A 15989-nucleotide genomic window follows, 5' to 3' on the forward strand; every position below is an offset into this window, starting at 1 on the left:
TGATAAGGTAATAGGAGCCCTTTTAGCTGAGAGGGAGAGGATGGAGGTCATTAATTTGAAGATAAAGTTGTTCCAGGGATCAAAGTGCATGCATGCTCAACCCGACAACAAATTAGGCTGACTGAAGCAACCTTTATGTCTCTGTGATTTATTTCGAAAGGCTTTTATAATTTTGATCCCACGATTTTGTAACCCATTTTTATCCCCTGTGTCAATCATCTAATCATTCTAATGTGATCCTGGGCTCTACACACCCTCCACCAACCTAGTCCCCATATATGGGGGACATGGGGAGATCAACCTAGTCCCCATATATGGGGGACAAGGGGAGAGCAACCTAGTCCCCATATATGGGGGACAAGGGGAGAGCAACGGACTTGAACTCATGCTTTCCTTCATGCCTGAGTGTCCAAGTTGCTCCTTTACACCTGACAGGGGGGAGTTTCCCTGGTTGGACGTCGTAGCGCGTGGAAGGAACACGTTATTCCAACCAGTTCCTTTCCCCTCCATCAGGCGCCCCGGCTGGCCAGGGGGAGGCAGTATAGTGACCAGGATTACTGCATGTTTTTTGTGGGTGTACCTCCCCTAGGAGACACAGGGAGATGTTCTGATGAATTGAAAATGGTGGACCCTGTTGTAAACTCCACACTGTGTTTTTGTATCAACTTGTGCTTTTTGTTTGAAATGTAACCCATTTAATTCTGCATACAGTATACCGATGCAACTAAATAACAATAAGCTACAATAGTTAAAAATTTTGAAAGTGGAAAGTCATTGGTCAAAATGGAAAATGGTGCATTTATATATAGCGCCTTTATCCAAGGCGCTTTACATAGATTGTGCATTACATTCACCCATTCACACACACATTCACACACATTCATACACCGATGGCAGAGGAAACCATGCAAGGCACCAACTAGCACATCGGGAGCAATTAGGGGTTCAGAGTCTTTGCTCAAGGACACTTCGACAGTAACTCTGGGGAAGAGCCCACAGGGTTCGAACTAGCAACCTTGCAGTTTACCATCCGGCCACTCTACCCCTGAGCCCCCCCCCCCCCCCCCCCCCCCCCTTGGTCAAACTACTAACTAATTACATTTCATATTACGACGTGAATGCAAATACAGGAAATGAGGCAATAGTCATAAATCTATACAGTAAATGGGAGTGAGAAACTCTAGGGTGTTTTTTTATGAAAGGAAATGCCTAATTTATTTGCTACAGTTGCTGCCTTGATTTCAGTGAAAGTACCCCTTGGCTATACTGTACAATGAGCACAGCAACACTGTACACCCTCCATTCTAACACAAAATAAATACAACTTATATTAAATAATCAATACTCATTTATTGCAAAACCCCAGAAGTGTTTGACTTGTTCAGTATACACATATTTTCAACTCTAGGCGCAGATAACACATGTTTATGTCCTGTTGGCCATAATCAGATAACCATAATCATATCAGATCACACATGTTTATGTCCTGTTGGCCATAATCAGTTAACCATAATCATATCATAACAGATGTTTATGTCCTGTTGGCCATAATCAGTTAACCATAATCATATCATAACACATGTTTATGTCCTGTTGGCCATAATCAGTTAACCATAATCATATCATAACACATGTTTATGTCCTGTTGGCCATAATCAGTTAACCATAATCATATCAGATCACAGATGTTTATGTCCTGTTGGCCATAATCAGATAACCATAATCATATCATAACAGATGTTTATGTCCTGTTGGCCATAATCAGTTAACCATAATCATATCATAACAGATGTTTATGTCCTGTTGGCCATAATCAGTTAACCATAATCATATCATAACAGATGTTTATGTCCTGTTGGCCATAATCAGTTAACCATAATCATATCAGATAACAGATGTTTATGTCCTGTTGGCCATAATCAGTTAACCATAATCATATCATAACAGATGTTTATGTCCTGTTGGCCATAATCAGTTAACCATAATCATATCAGATAACAGATGTTTATGTCCTGTTGGCCATAATCAGTTAACCATAATCATATCATAACAGATGTTTATGTCCTGTTGGCCATAATCAGTTAACCATAATCATATCATAACACATGTTTATGTCCTGTTGGCCATAATCAGTTAACCATAATCATATAACACATGTTTATGTCCTGTTGGCCATAATCAGTTAACCATAATCATATCAGATAACAGATGTTTATGTCCTGTTGGCCATAATCAGTTAACCATAATCATATCAGATAACAGATGTTTATGTCCTGTTGGCCATAATCAGTTAACCATAATCATATCAGATCACAGATGTTTATGTCGTTGGCCATAATCAGTTAACCATAATCATATCATAACAGATGTTTATGTCCTGTTGGCCATAATCAGTTAACCATAATCATATCATAACAGATGTTTATGTCCTGTTGGCCATAATCAGATAACCATAATCATATCAGATAACACATGTTTATGTCCTGTTGGCCATAATCAGTTAACCATAATCATATCAGATCACAGATGTTTATCCTGTTGGCCATAATCAGATAACCATAATCATATCAGATAACACATGTTTATGTCCTGTTGGCCATAATCAGTTAACCATAATTATATCATAACAGATGTTTATGTCCTGTTGGCCATAATCAGTTAACCATAATCATATCAGATAACACATGTTTATGTCCTGTTGGCCATAATCAGTTAACCATAATCATATCAGATAACACATGTTTATGTCCTGTTGGCCATAATCAGATAACCATAATCATATCATAACAGATGTTTATGTCCTGTTGGCCATAATCAGTTAACCATAATCATATCAGATCACAGATGTTTATGTCCTGTTGGCCATAATCAGTTAACCATAATCATATCAGATAACAGATGTTTATGTCCTGTTGGCCATAATCAGTTAACCATAATCATATCATAACAGATGTTTATGTCCTGTTGGCCATAATCAGATAACCATAATCATATCAGATAACACATGTTTATGTCCTGTTGGCCATAATCAGTTAACCATAATCATATCATAACAGATGTTTATGTCCTGTTGGCCATAATCAGATAACCATAATCATATCATAACAGATGTTTATGTCCTGTTGGCCATAATCAGTTAACCATAATCATATCAGATCACAGATGTTTATGTCCTGTTGGCCATAATCAGTTAACCATAATCATATCAGATAACAGATGTTTATGTCCTGTTGGCCATAATCAGTTAACCATAATCATATCATAACAGATGTTTATGTCCTGTTGGCCATAATCAGATAACCATAATCATATCAGATAACACATGTTTATGTCCTGTTGGCCATAATCAGTTAACCATAATCATATCATAACAGATGTTTATGTCCTGTTGGCCATAATCAGATAACCATAATCATATCAGATAACACATGTTTATGTCCTGTTGGCCATAATCAGTTAACCATAATCATATCATAACAGATGTTTATGTCCTGTTGGCCATAATCAGATAACCATAATCATATCATAACAGATGTTTATGTCCTGTTGGCCATAATCTCACTCCCTCTTGGATCTCCAGTGGTTCTCAAACCTTTTCATGTCAAGGACCCCCAAATTGACACTAATTAGCCCTGTGGATCCCCATTTGAAAAGACATGCCAGGGACCCCCATTTGAAAAGACATGCCAGGGACCCCCATTTGAAAAGACATGCCAGGGACCCCCATTTGAAAAGACATGCCAGGGACCCCCATAAGAGAAGATTTTTACGGCTCTAGCAGTGATTCTCAACCCGTTTAATTTGAAGGACCCCCAGTTTGACATGAACGAGGCTACGGACCCACATTAAATTGAATTTAATGGCATTTCTAACTCTGAGACCCCAATTTATATTGTAAAATCAATGTTAATTTAACTCCATTTGTACACTCTCAGAGTTACAGACCCATATTATTTCAAAGCGAATGTTTTTAACTGAAATCTTTGCTTTTGGGGGGTCCCTGGAACAACATATTTTCAGATGGGGGTCGGCGGCCAATGACATATATTTAATTAACAAATGACATATATTTAATTAACAAATGACATATATTTAATCAACAAATGACATATATTTTTGGGGGTCGTTGACATGAAATAGTTTGAGAACGACTGACATAGAAACATTCGTAGAATCGTCCTCAGGTCTAAATTTGATTCCAAACTATCATTCAGCTCAGGGTCCCCTGGGACTCCCAGGGACCTGTAAAGACCTGATCTCAGGTCAGGCGTTTCTCCCAGAGGGAGGGATGTAGTCCAGGCCCAGATGATCTCAGGTCAGGCGTTTCTCCCAGAGGGAGGGATGTAGTCCAGGCCCAGATGATCTCAGGTCAGGCGTTTCTCCCAGAGGGAGGGATGTAGTCCAGGCCCAGATGATCTCAGGTCAGGCGTTTCTCCCAGAGGGAGGGATGTAGTCCAGGCCCAGATGAGCGAAGATCTCCTCCTCAGAATCAGCTCTCAGATGCTTTCCCTTTGTGTGGGTGAGCGACAAGAAAGACACACAAACACAAGAAATATAATACCAAAAATCAAAGAGTGGGAAATAAAAAAGGACTGACAGGAATTTAGCATAATTATTCGTCCATAATAATTTAGCATAATTATTCGTCCATAATACCTGCTTGATGTCAAACAGGGCGTGGCTACTCAGAGACATGGACCTCTCATGTCTCGCCCAGCGCCGCAGGTCTCTCTCAAACAGCTAGAAGAGGGAATAACACAGGGAAGCATAGACTAAAAGCTGGATATATGAGGGGCTAGCGCCCCTCAAAAATGGGAGAAAATATGTCCAGTGTCACGGGGCAAGCCGTGCCCTATAGACACTAGAAGACTCCACAATATAAAAGTGATCATGACACACACACACACACTGCACAGTTGCTTCCATTCATTGACGGTCATCTAGCTCCTTGGAGGTGTGGCCATGTGTAGCATCATATACCCTTATCTGTGTTGCATTCATTCTATTGTAATTGTTTTGTGATTTATTTGATGCCTTGAAATACATTCAGAGTCTGTTAAGGGAAATGTGTAATTGTATAGTTAGTCTATCTCATGGGTTGTGTTTTTACCTTGTTTGAGTAGATGGTCCAATTACTAATCATTGTGGGTGGGGTCTCACCTGGTATATAAGGGAGGCTGTAAATGCTGAGGGGAGATTGCTCAGTTGGCTTGAGACAGCAAAGAGACAACACCAAGGGAGAGCTGCCAGGGTCTTCAGGGAAGGCATAGCCTGTTTTCAGTGTCTTTAGTTCTTAAGGTTTGTTGTTTTTGTCTTTGTTTAGTTATCAAGTGTTTATTTCTTACTTTTGGTTTTTGAAAGTGTATTATTGTGGCCAGTATTATTTTTGCAGTATTTTGTTTTGCCTCAGACCCGGGCTGTGACAATCCGTCATATGGGCTGTTCATCAGTTTTGGAGGTAAATAAAATACAACAAAAGATGTACATTCTTGGACTGCGTCTATTCTTGGAGCCTTGAGCGCTCGGCAACTCTTACATACAGTATGGGGGGGGGGAAATGGGTGGGTGGAGGGGGGCCTTACCTTGGAGCCCGTCCATCCCAGCAGAGCGAACGCAGCCTGGCTCTTACCTTGGAGCCCGTCCATCCCAGCAGAGCGAACGCAGCCTGGCTCTTACCTTGGAGCCCGTCCATCCCAGCAGAGCGAACGCAGCCTGGCTCTGGGGAGAGACGACCAGGTCCACCCTCACTGCTCTCCACGCCTTCACGCCGTCCAGGCTCCTCCCCTCCTGGCCATGAGGCACATTATTATTATTATTATTAATCCATTCTGACCTGAGTTCAGATTCTAAAAATGTCTATTACATCCTGACAGTTTCATTATTAACCCATTCTGACCTGAGATCAGATTCTAAAAATGTCTTCGATTTTTCAAAAATAGCAGACCTACAAGCTATGAGCTTGTAGATCTGCTATTTTTCAATAGCTAAAGCATAACGTGATGCTAACACCAAAAGGGGTTCCCGCCCAGAATGGGTTAATCCCAGAAAAAAGCCGATCTACAAGCTCACACACACACAACACTCTGTGAGCTTGTGAAGCAGATCAGCTACTGTATGTTATGCGATATACTGTACTGCTGCCGTGAGATGAAGTACTGTATATAGAGGAAAATCATGGTTTCATTTACGTTAGGTAAAGGTTCGAGGGACCTCTCTGGATGCAGATTTGTGTTTTGATTGATTGATTGATTGAAATATTTATTAACAGTTTGCAGAATCACAGTACATTTCAAGCACAAACCTCAATACAAAGACTGTTAACTGTGAGTGGACGACCCAATAAAGCATTACACTTGTTTACAACAGGGTCCACCATGTTCAATTCATCAAAACATTTAGAGACATACAAATAGACATTTCTATGTAGCTAAAGAACAGAACAGGAATTCATCATAAAGGAAGCAAAAAGGGAAAAGAAACATAATTATACAGTGAGTGGAAAAAGGCGGGGGCGGTGGGGGGGATTCAGATTTTACGGGGGCCAGTTTCGAATTGCAGCCGTCTGTAGGTGCCCTTTGAGAGCGGTTTTGAAGGAGTCTAGGGATTCACTTAGAAGTACAGTATGTGGTCTGCTCGTGTATTTAGCTCCACTGTAGCCGTCCCAGAGATGGGTATTTAGCTTATGTTTTGGAAAATATAAATATGTGAATTATGATCTTTACGTTGAAATAATGTAGCTTATTCAGGGCCAGATCATTCTGACTAGTTATATATATTTTTATCCCACGATTTTGTAACCCATTTTTCACCCCTGTGTCAATCATCTAATGTGATCCTGGGCTCTACACACCCTCCACCAACCTAGTCCCCATATATGGGGGACAAGGGGAGAGCAACCTAGTCCCCATATATTATGGGGGACAAGGGGAGAGCAACCTAGTCCCCATATATGGGGGACAAGGGGAGACCAACCTAGTCCCCATATATGGGGGACAAGGGGAGACCAACCTAGTCCCCATATATGGGGGACAAGGGGAGACCAACCTAGTCCCCATATATGGGGGACAAGGGGAGACCAACCTAGTCCCCATATATGGGGGACAAGGGGAGAGCAACGGACTTGAACTCATGCTTCCTTCATGCCTGAGTGTCCAAGTTGCTCCTTTACACCTGACAGGGGGGAGTTTCCCTGGTTGGACGTAGCGCGTGGAAGGAACACGTTATTCCAACCAGTTCCTTTCCCCTCCATCAGGCGCCCCGGCTGGCCAGGGGGAGGCAGTTTAGAGACCAGGATTACTGCATGTTTTTTGTGAGGGTACCTACCCTAGGGGACACGGGGAGAACATGTGAGGGTACCTACCCTAGGGGACACGGGGAGAACATGTGAGGGTACCTACCCTAGGGGACACGGGGAGAACATGTGAGGGTACCTACCCTATAGGGGACACGGGGAGAACATGTGAGGGTACCTACCCTAGGGGACACGGGGAGAACATGTGAGGGTACCTACCCTAGGGGACACGGGGAGAACATGTGAGGGTACCTACCCTAGGGGACACGGGGAGAACATGTGAGGGTACCTACCCTATAGGGGACACGGGGAGAACATGTGAGGGTACCTACCCTAGGGGGACACGGGGAGAACATGTGAGGGTACCTACCCTAGGGGACACGGGGAGAACATGTGAGGGTACCTACCCTAGGGGACACGGGGAGAACATGTGAGGGTACCTACCCTAGGGGACACGGGGAGAACATGTGAGGGTACCTACCCTATAGGGGACACGGGGAGAACATGTGAGGGTACCTACCCTAGGGGACACGGGGAGAACATGTGAGGGTACCTACCCTAGGGGACACGGGGAGAACATGCAATGATCTGACTAGTTCTGGTTTGACTTGATCTGGGCCCAACAGAGACGTCACTGATTGGTCCAGGTCCTGACCGTGCTTGCTGGGTATTTAATCTTTATTTAATTTGATTGGTATTTGCATGGTGTATGCATGGTGAGATATAGTGCCATCTACTGGGCAATGTTTGACGTGACCCTAATAATCACAGCAACATTACAATCACCTGCTGGGTCAGAACAAACAGAGGAACAGAGAAGAAAGGAAAGCTCTTTTTTCACGTCAAAGAGTCTCTACAAAATACGAGAAGAATAAGATAAATAAGATAAACAACTGAACTCCTAATGGTTCTTTGCAGAAGGCGTCACACACGGTATGTCACCCATTTCCTTATTGCATTGTTTTGTGTGCGTTTGCCAGATAAGTGTCAAGTCAAATGACATCTTCTAAATCCTCCAGTTTTATGAATATTTTCACGATTTTTCAAAAATAGCAGACCTAAAAGCTTGTAGCGAGCTTGTAGATCTGCTATTTTTCAATAGCTAAATTATAACCTCAAAATGGGTTAAGGTCCTCTGACATCTTTTGCCATTTTTGAGTCATAAGTTCACAGTTGACTCTCTGCATCGGATATTAAAAGCATAAAACATCCCCCCCCCCCCCACACACACACACTTTCTGATATGAACGATAAAGTCATCACATGTTTGGCAGTCACAATAGTATTATATGTTACTGATCAACTTTGAGTTGGGAAAAGGTTTGTTATTGTAGCCGAGTTTGGTCCACTCAGCCATTGCTGCACTAAACAAAACTTCCTCGCTGATAGAGACTATGTTGGTTTGGGTTTTCTGTCAACTTTACGTATGTATCGTCTTCATATTGTGAGGTATATTATTATATTATGTGTTTTTATTTGGTTTATCTGGTTAGGATGCCTCTCGAGCGTCTCCCTAGGGAGGTCCTCGAGGCACGTCCCACTGGGAGGAGACCCCGGGGCAGACTTAAAGGACCAGTTGGAGGAAACACATCGACTCACTGGCCTTGGAACGTCTCGGGATCCCCCCCAGGAGGAAGTCACTAATGTTGCTCTGGAGAGGGAAGTCTGGAGCTCTCTGGTGGAGCTGTTGCCCACAACATTAGTGACTTCCTCCTGATACACCACCAAGATACCCATGTACCTGTCCAAATACTTCCTTAATGTAAACGAAGTCCACACCCACAACACCAGAGGTAGTACAACCCAGATTCAGCACAAACAAGGGACTAAATTATTTTCGCTCCTATGCCACCAAAATGTAGAACGCCCTACCAACAGTCATTAAGACATGTGAATCCCTTGACTCCTTCAAAACCGCTCTCAAAGGGCACCTACGGACGGCTGCAATTCGAAACTGGCCCCCGTAAAATCTGAATACCCCCCCCCACCCCCCTTTCCCCTCACTGTATATGTTTCTTTTCCCTTTTTGCTTCCTTTATGATGAATTCCTGTTCTGTTCTTTAACTATATAGAAGTGTATTTGTACGTCTCTAAAGGTTTTGATGAGTTGAACATGGTGGACCCTGTTGTAAACAAGTGTACTGCTTAATTGGGTCGTCCACTCACAGTTAACAGTCTTTGTATTGAGTTTGTGCTTGAAATGTACTGTACTTCTGCAAACTGTTAATAAATATTTCAATCAATCAATCAAGACCAGGCTATGGATAAGCGGTTGAAGATGGATGGATGGATTGGATGTTCTCTTACCTCCTGGTCCAGCCTGAAGATAGAGAAGCACCTCTCGAAGCGGTCCATGGTGGACGCGGACCGACTGGGACCTTCTTTACTCTCCAGGTAGGAGTTCTTTGTGATTTTCTGGTACAACAGCAAACCCTGAAGGAGACGGGGATGCTTTTTGAAAAGCTTTTTGTGGAGAATACCAACGAAGTCGCCCCTTTTTACCAACTCGCTCCGGGCGAACTGCTCAGCCTGGTATTCCTAAAGTAACCCAAAATAAATGATGCTTAACCCATTTTGGGTGGGGACCCCCTTTTGGTGTTTTAAGCATCATACTTTAGCTATTGAAAAATAACAGATCTACAAGCTCATAGCGCGGCACCGAGTGCCGCGCTATGAGCTTGTAGGTCTGCTATTTATTTTTTAATCGTGAAAATGTGGCACACATTTGGAATATATATTCTTTCAGAGCGAACGTTTTTAAGTCAAATCTTTGCTTCTGGGGGGGGTCCCTGGAACAACATATTTTCAGATGGGGCTCGGCGGCCAATTACATATAATCTTGGGGGTCCTTGACATGAAAACGACTGACATAGAAACATTGGAGGCATACTATCATCCGACAGAGCATTGCTCCGAGGTGCGCTGCGGGTCGGGAGAGGGTTGCGGTTAGGTTCAGGTGTCTGCCCCGGGGGAGGTTAGGGTTAGGGTGAGGGAGGAGGTAGGTTCAGGTGTCTGCCCCGGGGGAGGTTAGGGTTAGGGTGAGGGAGGAGGTAGGTTGTCGTTCGGACCAATGCTCCGTCGGATGAAAGTACTGCACTCTAGAAACATGAGGTTTTTCAGAAAACGCTCAGGACTTAGTTAGTTAGTTAGTTAGTTTCATTTATTGTCCACGTGTGGAAATTCGTCTTCGGTCTCAAACAGTAAAAAACAAACAGTTACAACAACAGCAACAACACTTAACACAATTATTTTTCATGGCAAAAAGTGCAGGACAACAGTGGCAGATACATTGGAAAAGAAAACTAATCTAGCGAGACATTGTATCATTTAGTGCCTTAATGGCATTTGGTATGAAAGAATTTTTAAAAATGTTACGGTTAGCTCTTGGTACTTTGTACCGTCTACCAGAGGGAAGTAGTTGGAACTCGCTGCAGAGTGGATGAGAGGGGTCGTTTGCTATCTTGGTAGCTTTTTTACGAAGTACCTCCTTGTAGATACAGACTAGTTGTTTCTGTCTCTTCCCAATTATTTTTGAGGCTAGATTTACTATTCGCTGCAGCTTGCTTCTTCCTTTGACATTTAGATTGCCAAACCACATTGCCATGTTAAAAGTCAAGATTCCCTCTATCAGGTTTTTATAGACTGTTTCCATGATATGCTTGCTCACTCTAAAGGAGTTGAGCTTGCGTAGTAGGTGGAGGCGTTGGTTACAAGTTTTAAAAATCTGGTCAGTATTTTCACTGAAATTGAGTTTGCTGTCAATATAAGTGCCTAAGTATTTAAAGGTGTCTACTACCTCCACTATTTGTCCACCAATTGTAATGGACTGCACAGGTTCCTTTTCATGAATGACAAGTTCTTTTGTTTTTGTCACATTGATCCCTAAGGAGCTTTTATCGCACCAGTTCTGAAGAGATAACACATGTGCTCTGTATGCTTCCTCCCCCACTGTGTCCCCCTTCTTCAGTAAGGCAACCAGGGCCATATCATCCGCATATTTGAACAAATGAAACATATCCTGGTCTAACTGGAATTCATTTGTATATAAGGAGAAAAGTAGGGGGGATAAGATAGTCCCCTGTGGAGCACCGGTGTTAAGCACAGTGATGTCAGACAGAGTATCATTAACACGGACCTGTTGAGGACGGTCAGAGAGGAAGTCTCTGACCAGATGGACAATACCTCCATTTACCCCTATGTCAATGAGTCTCTGCAGAAGGGTATGTATCTGCATGCTGTTGAAAGCAGAGGTAAAATCAATAAAAAGGACCCTGGCAAAGTGGGAGGGGACTTGGAGATGCTTTGACAGGGGGTTAAGCAGGCTGATAGTTGCATCATCAGTTCCTCTCTGACTTTTATAAGCAAATTGGAGATGATCTAAGCTGTTAGAAACCATCGCTGTGATTTGTCTGCTTATAACTCTTTCAAAACATTTTCCCAAAATGGAAGTAAGAGCAATGGGCCTGAAGTCTTTTAGTTCAGTGGCTCCAGGCTTCTTGGGGAGAGGCACAATACATGACATTTTCCATAAATTGGGCATTGTTAGACATCTATTTAGAATCGTCCTCAGGTCTAAATGGGTTAAACGCTTAAACCTAACCTGATTCCTAAGGTTAACTCCAGTAAAACTATGCCTAAAGCTGAACTTATTTCTAACCTTATTCTCAGTCAAACTAAATAAAGAATGCAAGTACCGCGCCGCACCGAGTGGTCAGCGTGAGGTTGGCGGGAAGAACACGAGGGCGAGATGGATTAGGGGCGACGGTACCGTTATGATACTTTTGTGCAAAGAATAAATAAAAGATACAAATAAATATTATATGTATAGAATTCTACAACGCTTCACACTGCCATGCGTTGTGAGCTTGTAGATCTGTTAGTTATTATGTGAGCTTGTAGATCGGCTATTTTCAGCATGCAACAGAGTGTAAAATCAGGCATTACCACACCATCCAGGCCCGCCAAAATACACTTTAGTCTGTAGATTTTAGTCAACTAAAATCTTATGATATTTAGTGGGCTTCTAAAACTAGACTAACACTAAAATATGGAGGACTAAAATATGACTAAAAAGACTTGACTTGACTAAAACTACATAAAAATGTGTCCGTCTTGGATGTTGAAAAGACAGCAACAACAGTTAACCCATTCAGGGTGGGAACCCCTTTTGGGGTTTTAAGCATTATGTTGTACTTTAGCTATTGAAAAATAGCAGATCTACAAGCTCGTAGTGCAGCACAGAGTGCCACGCTACGAGCTTGAAAAATCGTGAAAATGTGGCCCAAATGTTTGAATATATTCTTTCAGTGAATCAGTGAATGTTTTTAACTCAAATCTTTGCTTCTGGGAGGGTCCCTGGAACAACATATTTTCAGATGGGGGTCATATATTTTTGGGGGTCCTTGACATGAAATTGTTTGAGAACGAATGACATAATAGAAACATAGAAAACTGTCAGGATTTAGAAGACATTTGCAGAATCGTCCTGGGTTAAGTTTTACCTGAGCTTCCAGCCAGGCGACCACCTTGAATATTAGACCATCCTCCTTTCCTTCTTCTGGGTGTGTGAGGAGGAAATCTACGTCATGACCAGTCACCTTCCCTCTGGAAATAAGATCAAATCTACATCATGACCGTCACTTTACCTCTGGAAATAAGATCAAATCTACATCATGACCGTCACCTTCCCTCTGGAAATAAGATCAACTCTACATCATGACCGTCACTTTCCCTCTGGAAATAAGATCAAATCTACATCATGACCGTCACTTTCCCTCTGGAAATAAGATCAAATCTACATCATGACCGTCACTTTACCTCTGGAAATAAGATCAAATCTACATCATGACCGTCACCTTCCCTCTGGAAATAAGATCAAATCTACATCATGACCGTCACTTTACCTCTGGAAATAAGATCAGATCTACATCATGACCGTCACTTTACCTCTGGAAATAAGATCAACTCTACATCATGACCGTCACTTTACCTCTGGAAATAAGATCAACTCTACATCATGACCGTCACTTTACCTCTGGAAATAAGATCAACTCTACATCATGACCGTCACTTTACCTCTGGAAATAAGATCAACTCTACATCATGACCGTCACCTTCCCTCTGGAAATAAGATCAGATCTACATCATGACCGTCACCTTCCCTCTGGAAATAAGATCAGATCTACATCATGACCGTCACTTTACCTCTGGAAATAAGACCAAATCTACATCATGACCGTCACTTTACCTCTGGAAATAAGATCAAATCTACATCATGACCGTCACTTTACCTCTGGAAATAAGATCAACTCTACATCATGACCGTCACTTTACCTCTGGAAATAAGATCAAATCTACATCATGACCGTCACCTTCCCTCTGGAAATAAGATCAACTCTACATCATGACCGCCACTTTACCTCTGGAAATAAGATCAACTCTACATAATGACCGTCACTTTACCTCTGGAAATAAGATCAAATCTACATCATGACCGTCACCTTCCCTCTGGAAATAAGATCAACTCTACATCATGACCGTCACTTTACCTCTGGAAATAAGATCAAATCTACATCATGACCGTCACCTTCCCTCTGGAAATAAGATCAAATCTACATCATGACCGTCACCTTCCCTCTGGAAATAAGATCAACTCTACATCATGACCGTCACTTTACCTCTGGAAATAAGATCAAATCTACATCATGACCGTCACTTTACCTCTGGAAATAAGATCAACTCTACATCATGACAGTCACTTTACCTCTGGAAATAAGATCAAATCTACATCATGACCGTCACTTTACCTCTGGAAATAAGATCAACTCTACATCATGACCGTCACTTTACCTCTGGAAATAAGATCAAATCTACATCATGACCGTCACTTTACCTCTGGAAATAAGATCAAATCTACATCATGACCGTCACTTTACCTCTGGAAATAAGATCAAATCTACATCATGACCGTCACCTTCCCTCTGGAAATAAGATCAAATCTACATCATGACCGTCACCTTCCCTCTGGAAATAAGATCAAATCTACATCATGACCGTCACTTTCCCTCTGGAAATAAGATCAAATCTACATCATGACCGTCACTTTCCCTCTGGAAATAAGATCAACTCTACATCATGACCGTCACTTTCCCTCTGGAAATAAGATCAAATCTACATCATGACCGTCACCTTCCCTCTGGAAATAAGATCAAATCTACATCATGACCGTCACTTTACCTCTGGAAATAAGATCAAATCTACATCATGACCGTCACTTTACCTCTGGAAATAAGATCAAATCTACATCATGACCGTCACTTTACCTCTGGAAATAAGATCAAATCTACATCATGACCGTCACCTTCCCTCTGGAAATAAGATCAACTCTACATCATGACCGTCACCTTCCCTCTGGAAATAAGATCAAATCTACATCATGACCGTCACCTTCCCTCTGGAAATAAGATCAACTCTACATCATGACCGTCACTTTACCTCTGGAAATAAGATCAAATCTACATCATGACCGTCACTTTACCTCTGGAAATAAGATCAAATCTACATCATGACCGTCACTTTCCCTCTGGAAATAAGATCAACTCTACATCATGACCGTCACTTTACCTCTGGAAATAAGATCAACTCTACATCATGACCGTCACCTTCCCTCTGGAAATAAGATCAAATCTACATCATGACCGTCACCTTCCCTCTGGAAATAAGATCAACTCTACATCATGACCGTCACTTTACCTCTGGAAATAAGATCAACTCTACATCATGACCGTCACTTTCCCTCTGGAAATAAGATCAACTCTACATCATGACCGTCACTTTCCCTCTGGAAATAAGATCAAATCTACATCATGACCGTCACCTTCCCTCTGGAAATAAGATCAAATCTACATCATGACCGTCACTTTACCTCTGGAAATAAGATCAAATCTACATCATGACCGTCACTTTACCTCTGGAAATAAGATCAAATCTACATCATGACCGTCACTTTACCTCTGGAAATAAGATCAAATCTACATCATGACCGTCACTTTACCTCTGGAAATAAGATCAACTCTACATCATGACAGTCACCTTCCCTCTGGAAATAAGATCAAATCTACATCATGACCGTCACTTTACCTCTGGAAATAAGATCAAATCTACATCATGACCGTCACTTTACCTCTGGAAATAAGATCAAATCTACATCATGACAGTCACTTTACCTCTGGAAATAAGATCAACTCTACATCATGACAGTCACTTTACCTCTGGAAATAAGATCAACTCTACATCATGACCGTCACTTTACCTCTGGAAATAAGATCAAATCTACATCATGACCGTCACTTTACCTCTGGAAATAAGATCAACTCTACATCATGACAGTCACCTTCCCTCTGGAAATAAGATCAAATCTACATCATGACCGTCACTTTACCTCTGGAAATAAGATCAAATCTACATCATGACCGTCACTTTACCTCTGGAAATAAGATCAAATCTACATCATGACAGTCACTTTACCTCTGGAAATAAGATCAACTCTACATCATGACCGTCACTTTACCTCTGGAAATAAGATCAAATCTACATCATGACCGTCACCTTCCCTCTGGAAATAAGATCAAATCTACATCATGACCGTCACTTTCCATAACATCTACTGGATTACGTGATTTAAACCAGGAAAAGGGCA

The 15989-nt window shown here is 41.9% G+C and overlaps 1 protein-coding gene across 1 annotated transcript in view; it reads right to left on the reverse strand.

The window, feature by feature from the left end:
- Positions 1–4258: 4258 nt before the first annotated feature.
- polm (polymerase (DNA directed), mu) overlaps positions 4259–15989 on the reverse strand; it is a gene marked incomplete at its 5' end in the record, with an annotated part of 35340 nt that continues 23609 nt past the window's right edge. Inside the window, 5 exons of the mRNA XM_083792940.1 lie at positions 4259–4509; positions 4657–4740; positions 5677–5787; positions 9599–9724; positions 12793–12895. Of these exons, the coding sequence (XP_083649066.1) occupies positions 4423–4509; positions 4657–4740; positions 5677–5787; positions 9599–9724; positions 12793–12895 (511 nt within the window). The 3' untranslated portion in view covers positions 4259–4422. The remainder of the gene's footprint in view (positions 4510–4656; positions 4741–5676; positions 5788–9598; positions 9725–12792; positions 12896–15989) is intronic.

Source organism: Protomyctophum parallelum (assembly GCF_964188405.1).
Source record: "Protomyctophum parallelum genome assembly, chromosome: 21".
Lineage (NCBI taxonomy): Eukaryota > Metazoa > Chordata > Actinopteri > Myctophiformes > Myctophidae > Protomyctophum > Protomyctophum parallelum.